The following is a 15,999-nucleotide window of genomic DNA, read 5'->3' on the forward strand; positions in this document are numbered from 1 at the left end:
TCTGTCTGCACCGGGAGCCAAGCTGGGCGTGCCAGCGGTCTTCTAGCCAGCTAGCCGGTCTCCAGCTATCCAGGACGGTGTAACTGCTGGCAGTCTCCTGCTTAGGCAGTGTCTTCGCTGCATCCTGCGTGAATGTTTTCAGAAAGGCGCCGGTGCACCTTTAAAGCCTCTGGGATACTACCCGGTGTTTGCGAGCTTTGATTATGATGGACAGGTGCGCGTATATCCCACATACTTGACGCTATCTAGCGAGTTCCCCGCGTTCTCAACTCTCTGCAGCCACGTGCGCAACTGCTTCTTATGCGCCACCCGCCTCTAAAGAGCTACTGAAGGGACTATGAAACTGCTGTGCTTCTCAGCGGCTTACCTTCTCGAGGCGGGCTCTGCACGGCATCAGCAGTGACGAGGCTACGAAACTGGTGGAGGGGTGAGATGTTTGTGCTTCAAAAGACCACTTTAGTGGTAATTCCTGGCCAGCAGCATCTAGCTAGCCACAGAGAGCTACACCAGCTAGTAGAGAGAGGAGCTCAAAAGTACTAGAGGCGGTAATTTGACTTGGCACTGCTGGTTGTGGCTCGCTGCAGGGCATTCAGGGGGAACTCTGTTTTAGCCAATCTTTCCATGACTCGACTGCTGGCCCTCAGAGAATGGCTTCAGCGACAGCGTAGCTTCCGCTTTTACCGAACATCTCTGCTTTTTCTGTGGTCAGCCAGCAGCAGCAGCAGTACCACCACCACCAACGGGACTACCCAAGAGAGCCGCGCGGACTGCCGTTGGCTTGATTTCAAGTATGCACTTCCCTCCCCTTCGGGAAAAGAAGGGGGCTCAGAGCCGTGTTGCAGGAGTTGCTGCAGGTGTGGTGCAGTGGCAGCAACGACCAGTGCAGAACAGCCGCCTGCTGCAGCGCCGCCGACTGCAGTGTATCCAGCGGCTACGGCAGCTTGGAAACCTCGAAAAAATGCCAGTTGTTGTGTTATGAGGGCAAATGAGGGGCTGCTAACAGGCATCGAGACGCTTCTCGGCCTTCTGCGCAGTGTTCTGTGGGGCCCGCAGCTGCTTGACACTGCATTTGTTGAGTCGGCTTCTAGGTAGCGTTGCTGCTCCGCTCCAGCAGCTGCAGCAGGCGAAGCCACGCCCTCCAGCGACTCGGCAGCAGCGAGGGGAAATACCAGTTATTAACCAGTCACTTGCTATGTAATGGCAGGCTTTTCCATGTACAACACTCCTCTGGGAGTGGGGGAGACGTAACGGTTGTTTGTTTAGTTTCTGCAAACTTGCCTACGCAGAAGCGGTTTTAGATCCGAGATGTAAGATTGCGGGGTAGGGTCGCTAAAGCTAGTCCAGGGGATGATTGCAAAGTGACAACTGATTTGGATCTGCGAGTTGGGAGAAGCACGGCTTGCAGCTGCGCATGGTGCGTGCAGCAGCGGCGATAAGAGTTCTGCTCTGCTTCATAGCTGTTGCTGCATGCAAGCAACTAAGACCCCCCGCCACCCGTCACTGCCTCCAGGCGGGCAGCAAAGAAAGCAATGCTGCTAAGTTCGTGCTGCTGTATGTACAACCCACTGCTGCTACAGCTGCTCAGATGTGGGGGATCGCCGTCTCTGCGCTGCTCCTGAGGAGCGTCGCAAACCCTACTGCGGCTTGCGAGGAGGCAGAGGAGCCGCAAGCCAGGAAGTTGCTGCAGCAGCAGTGGGAGCAGCGGAGAAAGGGCCATTAGTTTGCTGCTTGTTACTGTAGGCCACCCACACGAGGGCACCAACTCGGCGTGAACGTTGCATCCCGCGGCTGCAGCAGCAAATCCCTCGGCCCCGTTTGCATGCGGCAAACGCGGTCTTCCCTCAAGGCAATGATTGCGTTGCAGCAGGAGCTGCAACTGCTGCTGCTCGTGTTGCTGCTCGTGTTCTCTGGGATACAGTCCCAAAGCCCGCAGAAGCAGCTCGCGTAGCAGGTGCAGACTGCATTGAAGCACCGCCACGACCAGAGCTCCCACCTGCAGCACCGCAGAAAAAGCAGCAGCCGCAAGACGGCAGTAGCATGCAAAAGTGGCCGCAACAGAAGCGCATCCCCTGCCTGGGTGAGTGTGCTTGCAAAGAGGGCCCCCTGCATGCAGGCGTACCTGTGGCTCTGCTGCTACTGCAGCTGCTGCTACAACGGGGGGACTTTCAAGCAGAAGCCGCAGTGTTGCAGCACTGTGCAGCACGGTGGATACGACTGGATGTATGGCCTCAGTCGCAGCAGCCACGAGCTGAGGAAAGAGGCAGCAGCAGTCGCAACAGGTCGGTTGAGGGAGGGCAGTGCTGAACCCCTCGAAGACACGTCCATCCCGGAGGCTAGCAACGCTGTTGTGGCACCCACCCCTACAGAACGCCTTCGTGGAGCTTCTGGAGGCAACACAATGAAGAAGCCTGAAGACAGCCACCTTACCGCTTCTTTGCTGCATCGCTCTTCGCCGGAGCAGCACTGCGCAAAGGCTTCAATACTGCTACCTGCAGACCGGCAGACAACACATCGCCAGAAAAGGGGTGCCTAGAAATGGCTTTAGCGGCATTTCTACGGTACCGCACAGAAAAAAACCCGCATGTACACACGCTAGGAACAGACCGCAGCAGTTGTAGCGGCTAGATACATCGCTCTGCGCCGCCAGGAAGCAGCATGGACCCTTGCCTAGCTCGGAAAAGTGTACGATGGCTGCAAACTGCTCCATCCATGCCCACTCTCTGCTCCGTGCATGCACCACCATCGCGTGTTGCAGCCTTACCGACAACGTGGGTAGCCATTAGCAGCAACGGCCACTTTACAGAAGGTCTCGGCAGGAGCTCCAGCAGCACGAGGGCTGCGCTGTCTCGAGCCGCGGCAGCACCTGCAGCTGCCCCTTGCCTTTGCTGCTGCCGCTGCTGCTGTTGTTGGTGATGCATGTACGGACTAAGGCCGCCTTGCGCTGCGCTTTGTCCCTGAAACTGCTGCCAACGCTGGATTCGCCGCACCAGTGCAGTGTCAGGCCCCATTCCTGACTCCGTAGGCGAGGCTGTGAGCAGCAGCAGTGCCTTCAGCAGCATGTGCCTGGTGCTGTGGAAGCAGAGCAGTGGCTGCTGTTGCTGTTGCTGCAGCAGCGGGTCGGCCTGGGCCCGCGTGCCAGCCTGCTCTATGACTGCATGCAGCAGGTGTCTGTACACCCGGAGCACCTTCAGGAGCACCCTGTACAGCAGATCGTTCGCTGCTCCGCACGCCTCGGCGGTGTCTGCCAAAGGATTCAACGGTCCGACCAAGAGAGGCTGTCCCTCCAGGGGGGCTGCTGCTGCTGCCAGCAGCTGGCCGTCTGCTCCCTGCTGCTGCGAATCCTTCTGGTGCAGTCCTACCAGCGCTGGCGCTGCGGAACCTCCTCCCTCCGCATCTGCGGCCATGCCACTCTGCAGCAGTACATGCCGCTGCTCCCACATGGACGCCAGATGCATGCATACCTGCAGAGGGGCGTGCAGTAAATCTCCCTGCCGTTCCACCCATGAGAACAGCTGCTGCAAGAGTGCCTTCGAAGGGCCCTCCGCGAAGCAAATCAGCAGCCTCTGCAGCCGCATCGGCACACAGGGGCACATTGCCGTTCCCATGCAAGCAGACCTACGAAAAGTCCAGAAGACACTTACATCTCGAGGAGCAGACAGCCAACAGCAGCACACCTTCATACCTCTATAACTCGCAAGATGTCGGCGAGCAGTCCCAACGGTGGAAGCTGCACTGCCAAGCGTCCTAGACTACGGGGAATTGCTGCTGCCCAGGTTCGCCGCTGCAGCAGCGGTACGATGGGCTGAACACGCGCCTGTTGCTGCAGCAGCGGAGAACTCAGCAGCAATTCTAGGGCTGTTTTCTGCTGCCCCAGTCGCTGCGTTTGCAGTCCCCAAGCGAAGTGAGCGTCCTGCAGCAGCACCGCCAGAAAAAAAACGCATGAAGGGACTGTGCCTATGTATGCCTACTGCGTTTCACGCGTGCCCCCTGAACGGGGAGAGCACTGGCCACCCGAGTCGAAACAGTGGCTGCTGCAGCGGAGGCGATCCCAGTGGGGGCTGTTGCAGCAAGTGAACCAGCAAGTGCACCAGCAAGTTCAGACGTACCAAAGAAAGAAGAGACGCGAGTTGACACGACGCACGAGCGAGGCTGCTCGCCTCAAGGGCCCACTCTTGCAGCTGCCCCTCTTTCGTTTGAGCTCCTGAAAGGTGAACCTGAAAGAGCTGTGCGACTGCTGCAACGGCAGGGGAGGCCGCTGCCTCGTCCCTGCCACTGCTGTTGGTGCTGCTGAGGGGCTGTACGAGCAGCTCCCTGGGAAGCAGAGGCTGCACCCGCCCAGCGCCGCTGCAGCTCTGCTGCTGCTGCAGCACAGACTGCAGGAGCAACAGCAGCAGCCGCAGCGCAGCAAGAGGCAGGCAGCACCGCAGGCCGAAAAGCTCAACGCATGCAGGATCATCAAAAGTCTGTATGCCGCAGAGGTGAGGCCGCTGTTGCTGCTGCCTAGCCCACCACTGCGGCGTGTGGCTGCAGGTGCTGCTCTTCCTGTCGTTGCCGTGCTGCTGCTGGTGTTGGGTGGCGTCGAACAAGAGCAAAAGTAGCAAAGTCATGTAGCGTTCTTCGTCGTCCTGAAGCTCCTGCACGAGGGCGGTGCATATGGAGCTGGCTGCAGCACTTGAAGCGGCAGCGGTGGCTGCTTCTCCCCTCTCTGGCTGCTGTTGCTGGTGAGTGGCAGCAGGAAGCGTCAGCAGCAGGTGCAGGCTGCCGTAGAGCAGCGCGCGTGCTGCAGGAGGCATCAGGTAAGGGGCCTCCGTGAGTAGGAGGACGAGTCGCTGCGTCTGCTGCAGCGGGAAAGCCCGTGCATGCAAGTGGCTCATTTCTGCTGCCTGTACACCCCAGGCCAGCAGCAGCAGGTGCTGCATCACAGCCAGGCCGTAGATTTGGCGGGAGCTATACGTGTGAGCCTGCTCACTGGTGAAGCAGCCTTCAAGAGACTCCGCTGCGCGCTGAGCCAATGCGCTGCTATTGGTGCTGCCGATAGCCCCTGCCACTGCAGCTGCTGCCCGTGGAGGCATTTGCTGAGGCAAAGAGGAGAGGCTCCCTTGCTGCTGCTGTAGTTCAAAGCAGGCAGCAGCGAGCTCAGGCAACGCGCCCACTGCACAGTGCAACGCAGCCCTCAAGGACGACTGATAACTTGAGCGGAAAAGCTCGACCCAGAGCAGAGTTGCTGCTGCAGCGAACACTTGCTGTTGCTGCTCTTGCTGACGCTGCGACGCTCCTCCTGGGAAAACACCTGCTGCTCGCAGAATGCGCTGAATGTGCGACAAAAAAAGTTGCGGGCTCAACAGCAGCCACACGTTGCTGCCTCCTCGGCCTCTGGGAGCTCGCTGGAGCAACCCGCAAAGTCTGCACACACACACACACACACAGCACCAGGAGAACGCAGGAGTTAGCACGCTCGGAATCGGCCCTGTTACGGGGAGTTTGTCGGGTTTCCCCCTCCGGCAAGGCGGGATCTTAAAGATATCATGCAGCAGCAGAACGTTCCGTAAAAACGGCTTGCCTGCGCATCTCCCTCCTGGCCAGTTGTGCAGACGGCAGTTCTGCCAAGCCCTCAAGACCTTCCCAGCACTGTTCAGCATAAGCGTGCAGCTGACGCTGGCGCTGCTGTTGCAACAGGAGTGCGAGCTGCGGATCTTCGACGTTCGCGTCAACAGCCTCGACGAAGAAGAAGAGCAGCCGCTGCAGGCCGGAAAGGATGTCTCTTTGACCTTGACGGGTGGAGCTAATCAGCAAGCAGCAAACGCGAGACAGTTGTTGAGCCCGCTGCCGCTCGTTCAGCTTCTGCTGTTGTTGCCACAGGGCAGTAGCGCCATCACTGCTGCTGGAGTCGCTGTTCGCTGCGGCTGCGCGGGCTGCTGCATGCTGAACGTCCAAGCGGCACAGATGCGTGCAAGCGGACAGCAGCAGGAGCAGCGGGGGGCGGAGCAGCAGCGGAACTGCTGCAAATCGCAGCAGGAGCTGCTGCTCTAGGAAGCGGTAGCGCTCCGGCCATAGGACGCCTATCGCATGCAGAGTCGCCCGCGCTGTCTGGGGGTGAGCAGCGAGCACCTGCAGCAGCTGCAAGGACATGACGCTGCAGCACACCTGCGCATACACCCCAGCGAGAGCCGGCAGCCTCTCCGCATCGCCCAGAAATGTGCCGTCTGCAGCAACTGCATGCGGGGGCATGTCGGGAACGTCCTGTGGCAGCAGCGGGATCTGCTGCGGCTGCTGAGCTACAGCTACGAGCGCTGCTGCAAGACTCGTATCCCTCTCCAAGGCAAGCAGCGACATCCAGTGCAGCTGCTGGAGCGGCTCCAGTTGGGAGGCGGCTGCTGCAGCCACTGAAGGGAGCAACAGCCCCTCACTGCACCACGGAATGACTCCAAAGGGCTGCAAGCCTGCCGATGCAGCCTCCTGCTTCGCGCCGCCGTCGCCAATGCTGCTGCTGCTGCTTCTAAAAGCCATGCCGAGCAACAGGAGGGGCAGGGGGAGGGACGTGAGCGGCATGCCCTTCCCGCAGGCTTGCTGGGCCCCTTGCAAGAGCAACAGCAACACGAGCTCGCGCAAAGCGGCGCTGTGGTACCGAGAACTCGCCGCTGAGGCAGAGAGACGGCGAGACACCCCCACAAACAAGTCCTTTGGGGGGTCCCAGGGAGGCAGCAGCCACGCGGCTTGTGGCTGCAGAGGAAGGAGCAGCGCCATCTCGATGGAGGCAGCGGACAAGAGGGGAGCCGCTGCTGCCGTCGCTTCAGCGGCTGCTGCTGCCATGCCGTACTGCAGCTGCGCACTGCAGGCCCCCCGCTGCTGTCTTGACTCCTGGGAGCCATAATATCCAGAAAGCGGCAACTCCGTCTGTCCTCTCACACGCTGTCGCGGATCTCCTGGATGCTGCTGCTGCTGGTAGCAGTAGTGGAGGGCATGCTTCTGCCGGTGCTGCAGTGCAACAAAGCGAGCGAAGGCCGTCCACGTTGCCGCGTCTGCAGCTTCGATGATGGTGTCTTCTACGTACTGCCACCTCTCATCGAGAGCAGCCGAGAGGGGCAGCGCTGTAGCAGAGGAGCAAGCGGGCAGCTGGCTCCGCTTACTGTCTCTGCTGCTGCTGCACTCTGCGCAATTGCAACACGAACTGCTGCAACAGCCGATTTGGCTGCAGCTGCCATCGTCGATCTCCCGAACTTCTTGATAAAAAAGAAGGCGCTGCTCCGACTCGAAGAAAGCCCGTGCCTGTGCGGCTCCCTCCTCCCAGCTGCTGCGTGTCTCTTCTTGTGCATCGCCTGCAGCAGCTGCTGTTTCTGCTTCTGCGGCAATGTGGTCCTGTACGTCCCTGTAGTTGGTGCAGCCGCCGCTGCCAGCACAAACAGAGGCCGGACCAGACACAAGACCCCTTCTGGGAGAAGGCAGTGCCCTTTGGGGCTGCTGCCGCATGTGCTGCTGCTGCAGCAACACCCACTGCTGCTGCTGCTCCTGCTGCTGCTCGCGGAGTGTCTCTACGAGGTGCGCTCCCTTGGATCGCAGCTGATCCGAAGGCTCAGAAACGAAGAAGGAACTGAGGCTCTTGGCGAAGAGGGGATCCGCAAGGGCCTCGTCTCCTCCCGCTGCTGCTGCCGCCGCTGCCTGCTGCCTCCAATCTGCCGGAGGGACGAGTGCGCAACGAGGTTCTGCTGCCGCCTCGTCCTGCAATGCAGCCCTAATAGCGGCTCGCATGTGCGCTAGTGGAAGAGGATTCGCTGCCAGCGCTGCAGAGAGATCGTCAGGAATGCGCTGCTGCAGCTGCAGCAGAACATACACCACGGCCTTCTGGACCGCGAGACACTGGCTAGGGTGCAGCAGCAAGCAAAGATACCAACAATAAGGGGGCAAGACCCCTCGATCTGCGGCTGCAGCAGGCGCTGCTCTCGTCGGATCGCTGCGAGGAGCAGCGAGAGCGACAGCAGGGAGGCACAGCTGTGCATGCAGCGGTTGCAGCTCGAATGCATCCACTATGCCGCTGCTGCTGCAGCGGTTCGCAAGGCCGGGCAGAGAGCCAGCAAGTGCGAGGAGATCCTTTTTGCCGCCTGCCACAGATCCCGCAGTGCTTGCACCTGCTGCCACTGTAGCACCTGTCCGCCATCTGTATGTCTCAAGAAATAACAAATCGCGCTGCAGCAGAAGGCGCAACAGGCTGACACCCATAATGCAGCAACGTCCGCGGAAGTGGCATGCAGCAGGCGTTTCCTCAGGCACATCCTCCTCGCTGGGACTGCTGCAGCTTATTGGGGATCTCGGTGCTGCAGACACAGCCTCAACTACGTTCGAGCAGGTGAGCCGCAACAGCGCGGCGAACGCCTGAGAATCAAGGCGGAGAAATTGGAGGAAAGCATAGGCGCATGGCCGCCAATCCAGTGTACAGGGATCTGCGAATGGCTCTGCAGCTGCTGCTGCAACGTCTGCTGCGGCAACTTCCACTGTTTCCAGAGACTCTGATGAATTGCCGTCCTCCATCGGTGGTGCTGCTGCCGCTGCGCCAGCTCCTAAGGCTGCATTCCAACCGGAAACTGCAGGTAGAGGCCCCCGGAGAAACGTTCTCAAAATGCGAGTAAGCAACAGCCCGAAGCGCCAGTACCGTGATCGCGGCAGATCGCGCTCGATGAACTGTTGCTGTTGTTGCTTTTGTTGCGGGCTTTTTTGTTTTTTCTCCATCGCCGTGGCTGCCGGGGAGAAGACCTGGATGTACACCTCGAAGGTAAACTCGCACAGCTTCAGCATTGCAGCGTGAGCTGCTCCCACGGGTGCTGCTGCTGCATTCATCTCTGTCATTGCAGCCTCTGCCTCCGCCGCTCCGGAACCTCCAGGTGCAGCAGCAGCAGCAGCGGCGGCCTCCCCCAGGCGCTGGAGCACTTGCTGCTGCTGCTGCTGCCGCTGCTGCTGAGCGTCTAGAGCGAGGCAAAAGCGCAGCAGCGAGGCATCAAAACGGCGGCGAATTCCGACACGCTGGAGTAGCAGAGCTACGCAGGAGAAAAAGGCCATGAGCAGCCGAGCACCGTCCTTTGCAGCCGCAGCAGCAGCGAAGTCGACACGCAAGGGATCAATTAATCCCCCGAGTTGCAGCAGCACCGCCATGGCATTGGCGGCATTTCTCACAAGGCCCTGCGACAGCAGCTCGAAGCAGGCGGCTTTTACTCCAGCCAGCTGGATGCGGTTAGTAGACGAACCCGCATGCAGCACCGCATACACCAGGTCCAGAACGTGGCGGCAGCGATGCGGCGGACTGCTGCTTGTTCTGTTGCTGAAACTCCACGACAGCGTTTCCGACAGAAGGGGAGGCGAGAGAGGCAGAGAGACAAAAAGCCACGAGCTGCAGCACCCAGCAAGGGCTGAGAGGGCAGCATCAAACGCCACAAGAAGGCCTCGAGGGTAAGCCCCACCGGCTTCCAGCACTGATGGCGAACCCCCTGCTGCAGTCAACACGACCCCCCCCCCGCCATGCAGCAGGCTGCCACTCGGCTGCAGCGATCCTGCAGATCGCGCTCCCGTCAGAAAGACACTCTCATCATACAGCGCCTGCTGCTGTTGCGGCAAGGCGTTGTACTGCCCCCGCACGGCTGCTTCCAGCTGATGCAGCAGCAGCAGCAGGAGACGGCTCAGTTGGAGGGCAGGAAGGGACTGCAGACTGCTGCTGAGACGCTGGGCAACAAGGGCTCCTCCCCAACAGCAGAGCGTGCCACAGCACAGCAAAATTGCCACTTCTAGAGGGGGATGGGTGTCTAGAAGCACCCCGACTGCGTTCGCCGCTGCCTGCAGCAAACCATGCTGTTGCTGCTGCTGCTGCTGCTGCTGCTGCTGCTGCACACCGTACACCTCCATCAGCAGCACCAGGGGATCCACATACACCCCCGCAGCAGCGGGGTGCAGGCGGCAGAGCAAGGAAATGATCCCGAGAGCTTCTCTCACAAGGGGCGCATCTCCGCCAGTTGTTGTGCCAGGATCTGTCACTGCTTCAGCTGCCCCGTTGCCAGTGCTGTTTCGGCTGCTGCCGCTACTGCTGCGAGCTCCCAACTGATGCTGAATCAATAAAGACCACAAATCGGATGGCCCCTGAGGGCCTCCAAATGCGAGGCTCAGCAATTCGTGCTGCAGCTGTAGAGACACCCGAGAAACCTCATCATCCGCAGCAGCGGCCAGTGGCTGCAAGAAGCAGCAACGCAACAAATACAGCACAGGACGCTGCAGAAGAGCAGCAGCAGCACGCCTCGTATCGCCGTAGAAGACGCCGCATATGGCGAAATCCATAATACACTCCAGACCGTCGCCAGTCCGCCATAGGCTCCTCCCCTGGTACAGCCGAACACAGTGCACGCGGCGATGTCGTAAATAAGCGAGCAAGTGAAAAAGGCAGCAAACAGAGGAGCTCATAGAGGCCAACAGTGCGCTGCCACAGACACGTGAAAGGAAGAGCCGCTGTAGCTAATCAAGGTGCAACGTGGGGGGAGGAAGAAAGCGAGAACACGTCACTTGCCTGTTGGTGTAGATCTCGAATAAGCTCTCGAGTTTGTTGGGCTTCGCCTTCAAGATACTGCAGTTGCTGTTTCTCTGCAGACGTGAGCCCCTCCAGCTCCTCTGGAGGCGACATAAGGCCAAAGTCTGTGAGGAGGGGAGCTTTGAAGTCTTCTAGTTGCTCCAGCATCCTCACCTGCTGCTGCCGAGTGAAGCAAACGGAGCTGGGGGGCACTACCCAACGCAGCAGCTTTGGCTGCAGCACAAGCAGAATAAGCTCGCAGACGCGTGTGGACAAGTGCCGATGCAGCAGAGCAGGCTGCTGCTGTGGCTGCTGCGAAGAGTCGTGCTCCTGCTGCAGCTCTGAAGACGAGACATTCTGTTGCCGATGCTGCTCTTGCTGCAGCTGATGCAAACGCGAGTCAAAGTCTTGCGCAGACGCTGCACGGCGTCCTGAAGGAAGTGCAGCAGGGGAGACCACGTGCGGCAACAACAGGAGCAGCCGCTGCAGCTGATTGTGAGAAGCGTGAAAGCGACTCAGCAGCAGCATGAGCAAATCTGTTACTGCGAAAATGCAGTCTCTATTGTGTTGCGCAAGCAGAGCCGCTGCTTCTGCCTCCACACCAGCGGCTGCTACGGCAGCTGCAGCCGCTGCCGAAGCCACAGCAGCAGCGTTCCCATCCGCTGCAGCACCAGCGCTCTGCAAGATCTCCTTCTTGTGCTGCTGCCTCTGCTGCTGCTGCTGCAGGTGTTGCTGCTGGAGAGGCAACGTGTCCGTGGTAGCGCATGCTGCGGAGCGCATCAGAGCTTCCAGCTTCTCCAAGAGGGCATCCAACAGTCCCCTTTGCAGCAGCTCGCAGAAGAAGGCAAGCACAACGTTGGGAAAGCTCTCCGAAGTCGCCGACTCTACCCCAGAGGCTTGCAGCGTAGCACATCCTAAGGGATGCAGAAGGCTTGCCAACGTGCGAAGGCACTGCAGCTGATATCGCTGCTCCTGCTGTAGCGCATGCAGGGGGAGCAGCGGATGCCATCGGACTTCGCCAGACGTAGTGGCTTCTGCTGCTGCAACGGCGTCATACGCCAAAGCAGCGCACTCTGACGCGTCAATGTTGAGGTGTACAGACACCTCGTCGAGGGCAGCAGCTAGAGCCTGCCATCCGGGAAGCTCCTCCCGGAGCAACAACAAAAGTTGCTGCTGCGTTTCAGGAGTTGCCGGACCCAGCCTCTCTGCCACCTGAAGAGGAGCTGCGAAAGCTTCCACCTGCTCGAGCAGAGCAGCAAGGGCTGAAGCCTCCTGCGCACGTGTACTGTGTGTCTCTGCAAGGCGAGCTGATTCGTCGTGCTGCTCCTCGTCGCAGCCACCATCACCAAGTGGGGAGCCACCCTGCAGCCGCAACAGCAAGAAAAGAGTCGCGCAAGGAGGCAACTTGCATATACACCGGCACCCGCAGCAAGACTAGGATGGCGGAGCCAAGCGGGCAGAACGAAAGCCAGAGAAGTGCGACGGCAGCGGCACGCCAGGCCGGCGGCTTTGTACCCGAACAACACCCCACACTCACATCTAGGGTTCTTTCGTCCGGCTGGTGCAGCTGCAAGCTCCGAGAAGCCTCGAGAGTCGAAGCAAGAGGCACCACAACATCTTCGTACAAACGCTCATAACGCCTTCCTCCCCAGCAACGCCCCAGCCTGCTACTTCGGCTGCCATTGGCCCCTGCATCCCTCGTTGTAGCCTCAGCGGAAGACACGGAGACACCAGATTCGCGTTTGGGCGTGGCACTGCTCCCCTGCGCTGTATTCGCTACTGTGGGAGGTGCCCCCTGGGTAGGCCCCGCGGCAGCAATATCGCCACTAGTGCCGCCTGGAGTTGCTCCAAAGAGACCCCCTCCAGCTCCTGGCTGGGGATGCGGCACGGCCAAAGCGGCCATGACGTATGGCGAGTGTATGCTGCAACCCCAGTGAGGAAGGTGACTCGTTGGTACTGGCGCCGAAGAGACTGCTGCTGCTGCTGCTGCTGCCAGCAGCGGCAGTACGAGCAGCAGTCGCAGTGGAAATAGTGCAGTCTGCCAAAATCCTTACTAATCTATGTTAAAATACCACCTGAAGTGGCACAGGTAAGGCTGCATGACCTGTCGGTGTTGCCGCCTAGGCCGTTGCTTGGGTGGCTGCCGAAGCCGTCGCTGCTGGCAGTGCCGCAGCAAGGCTATGCAGCATGCATAAAGACAGGATTGATGTATACATTCACTGGTACAGCGGAGAATTGTCAATAAGAAGCGTCGCTGCAAGCCCCGCATGCATGCATTGCAGTGCTCCTAGAGCCTGTCTGCACCCATTACAGTAGCACGAACAGTAGCCCCAACAGTAACACCCTCTGGGGGGTCGCCTAACTCTGCTTGTAATTGCAGCAAACAGCATCGGCTGGTTGTTCTATTTACGTCCGCTGAATCGTTTTACTCTCCTCATTTGGCCTTGCACCGCGTCAATTTCACTTTTGAGGCTGGTTTAGCGGTGGCCTCTCCTTTGCAGGCTATGCTGCAGTTGTGCCCTCTTCGCAACATTCGTTGTTATCAAGTGAGACTTTCTCCAAAACTGTCTACATGGTTGGGCTGTTCATGTACCTGGTTTGTCTCGCAGTAGAGCCAGCGTAAAACAAGAATCAATGCTGTGTGTCTTCGCCAGCTGCAATTGATAGCACGCTAAGCTAAAATTAGGCACTTTCTACCACACCGTATACTTTCTACATTCCAGGGCAGCATCATTTGAGCGCTCTATCAAGGCCTTCGTTTAGAGGCATAACATCGGATTCTTCAGCAGGCTAGGCTGCACTTAAACGGTCTAGGAGTCCCTAGTTAGATTGTTATAAGGATTAGCAGGCAATCAGATGATTACTGTTCTGCTGGTGTGTCATATTTATTGCACAGATTTATTAGCTCGATGCAAGAAGACGCAGTGCTATGTGCATGTGCGCTAGATGTAATCTGGTACTAGCCGTGAATGCTCGGGTACTCAGAGTGTGCATCAATGTGCAACTTAGCGGTCATGGCTCCTTTTTGTCAGGAACTATGAGGGGCGGGAACAGGGCAAGGATGGTAGCCTTTTCGACAGCACTCAATCACTCGTTTGAGCTAATTCTGGTCAAACAGCTGAGTGCCTCCCGACAAAGACCTAATACGAGGCGCTGCAGTTGGCAGTGCCGGGCGAGTCGATGCAGCTGTCTCGCACTCATCCACTGGCTGTGGATGCAGTGGAATGTCGAATTTTTTTATGTAATAGCTGTCTTAATTCCACAAGGTATTCGATAATGCAACAATTTGAACGTGTGGCAGCACTCTGTTAAGAAGACACATATCGATGGACGTTGAGGGTAGTACAACACCGTTTGGGGCGGCATGAAGCGCAGCTGATAGAAGGGCACATTACGTCAGCCAGAAAAAAAAATGGATGCACCGATGAAGTTATACCGGCAAAAAGTATACAACATCAGTATGTATGAGCAGGCACCCAACGGTTTCATCAACCGGCTGGAGATGTAGCATGCGTTGTACCTCACAAATGTACAGAAGCAAGTGATCCTTGGGCCATGTCTACTGCAGGAAGAAGCACTTTAAAGATGGCTCTATGCATGCAGAGGAACTCCTCTGCGTGATGGGTATTTATAGTGCAAGCCTATCTACGCGGCTCTCCTCATCGGTATTACGGCGAGATCGCTGCAACCGCAAGCCTTGGAAAGGCTGAGGAAGCAGAACCAAGGTATTCTATCAATATCACGGCATATCAAGAGACGTGATACTCTGGTTCGCAGACTCTAGGACGCAGACTAACGCTTGCCATCTTAGTGGTCTGCGAAGGGTTCATCCGGATTGGCATGTTTAAATGGTCTCAGGATGAGCAGCGTCTCAGCGATTGAGCAAGGAACCCTTTAAGCTTCTGCAAAGAATGGATTTCATGAAATCTCAGGGGCAAAAAAACGCACTGCCTGCCTCTGGCTGAATTAGAAGGGCCACGTCGGGAAAGAAAACGTATGGAGATCGAGGCGATGCCACCCGGTGCTAGTATAAAGTCTGAGGTAAGTGGAAAAGAAGGCCAGGGAAAAGGTGAGCCTCTCAGCAGCTCCAGACAGCCCCTTGTCACCGCACCTGCTTGCACTTTGGGAGATTGAGTCAACTTATCCGGAAATTCGACCCCACGCTGAAAGCTAAAGCATATAGCAAAAAGGAATTTGACGCAGCGAAAGTAGGCTCTTTGATGAGCAAGGAGAGCACATCAGGGAAACGGAAGAGCTCACACATAGACAATGGCATCATGAAGCGGGGTGCACAGAATTAGACCGGAGTTGGAGACACAGCATGGATCAATTCCCCATCTACACAACTTCACGGCACCGGTCGAGAATTGCTAACCTTACTAAACAAAATTTGCGATGTGAGCCTGCTATTCGAGGAAATAGCATAGAAGTGCAATCTGCCAGCTTACTCGCGAGCGCAGTCCTTGAAACTCAAGCTAGCTGACAGACGGCAGAACGCAATCACTAGCAAGGCTAGCGCTATTCATTGCTACTCTATATCGAAATCAGATTATATCAGAATGATCCGTGACTTTTCATGTTGAACCGGTGTTGCACCATTTAATCCTAAGCATGTGATTGATGATCCGATCCAGGGAGCACATGCGGCCACAGCTGCGCGCTATGGAGGTTAGTGTAGCGGGAAGCTCTAGGAAGAAGCAGCGCTCGATTTTTTCGCCAATGGTCGTATCATAGATGGCCAGCGAGGTAGAGGCGGTGCCTCAATAGGGTGAGGCAAGGTCTTCATGCAGGTTGCTCAGGAGTGCAGCTAGAGGTGACAGTTCTGAGCAGACCTTCCGTCATAGTGGCCTGAAGGTCCTCATTTATTCGAGATGTTCACTCAAATTGCAGTCGGGTGCCAGCAGGAATCAGCGAACATACAATAGCAGTACGCCAACGTTCTAAGTAATACACAGCTGGCTGGCCAAACGCTGGTCGTCCAGCGCACCGTATTAAGCTAATTTACGGCTTAGCCCCAAATGTTTCAGGGTATGGAACTACCCACACCATAAAGAAGAGATTAAGTAGAAGGCGAGTGAGGTTCTTTTAATTTAAGGTGCAGCAATCGACCACCGCCTTTGTGCACTGGTATTGGTGCAGAAGAAGGAATGAGTGTAGCATACAATGTAAGCCCCTAAATAAGATCCTTGTGAAGTAGAGGGTCCTGACCTGATGCCTTGAAATGAAGTATTCAACAAACTAGACGGGGAATTAGTCTAATTGGCATCTGTCCTGAAATACTTCTTATACAGATTCCCGTTCACCCTGGTGATAAGCACACAACCCCGCATCATGCTCACATTTGCGAACCCGAGTAAACCTGTCTACCGCTCATTTCTATTCTCCAGCTGTACCACAACAGCTATTGTAATCGAATTTGCGAGAAATCGACGATGGTGCAGGCGTGGTAGAGTGGATGCTTG

The 15,999-nt window shown here is 57.5% G+C and overlaps 1 protein-coding gene across 1 annotated transcript; it reads right to left on the reverse strand.

Annotated features, from left to right (window-relative positions):
- Positions 1 to 1,477: 1,477 nt before the first annotated feature.
- LOC34621762 lies at positions 1,478 to 12,440 on the reverse strand. Its single transcript, XM_026336092.1, is given in 9 exon segments — positions 1,478 to 1,993; positions 2,120 to 2,248; positions 2,428 to 2,489; positions 2,762 to 3,561; positions 3,642 to 3,877; positions 4,107 to 5,403; positions 5,594 to 10,353; positions 10,538 to 11,917; positions 12,084 to 12,440. Coding segments are annotated over 9 exon segments (9,537 nt in total).
- Positions 12,441 to 15,999: the final 3,559 nt, after the last annotated feature.

The sequence above is a fragment of the Cyclospora cayetanensis genome, unplaced genomic scaffold (assembly GCF_002999335.1).
Source record: "Cyclospora cayetanensis isolate NF1_C8 unplaced genomic scaffold, CcayRef3 CcayRef3_contig_92, whole genome shotgun sequence".
NCBI classification, from domain to species: Eukaryota; Apicomplexa; class Conoidasida; order Eucoccidiorida; family Eimeriidae; genus Cyclospora; species Cyclospora cayetanensis.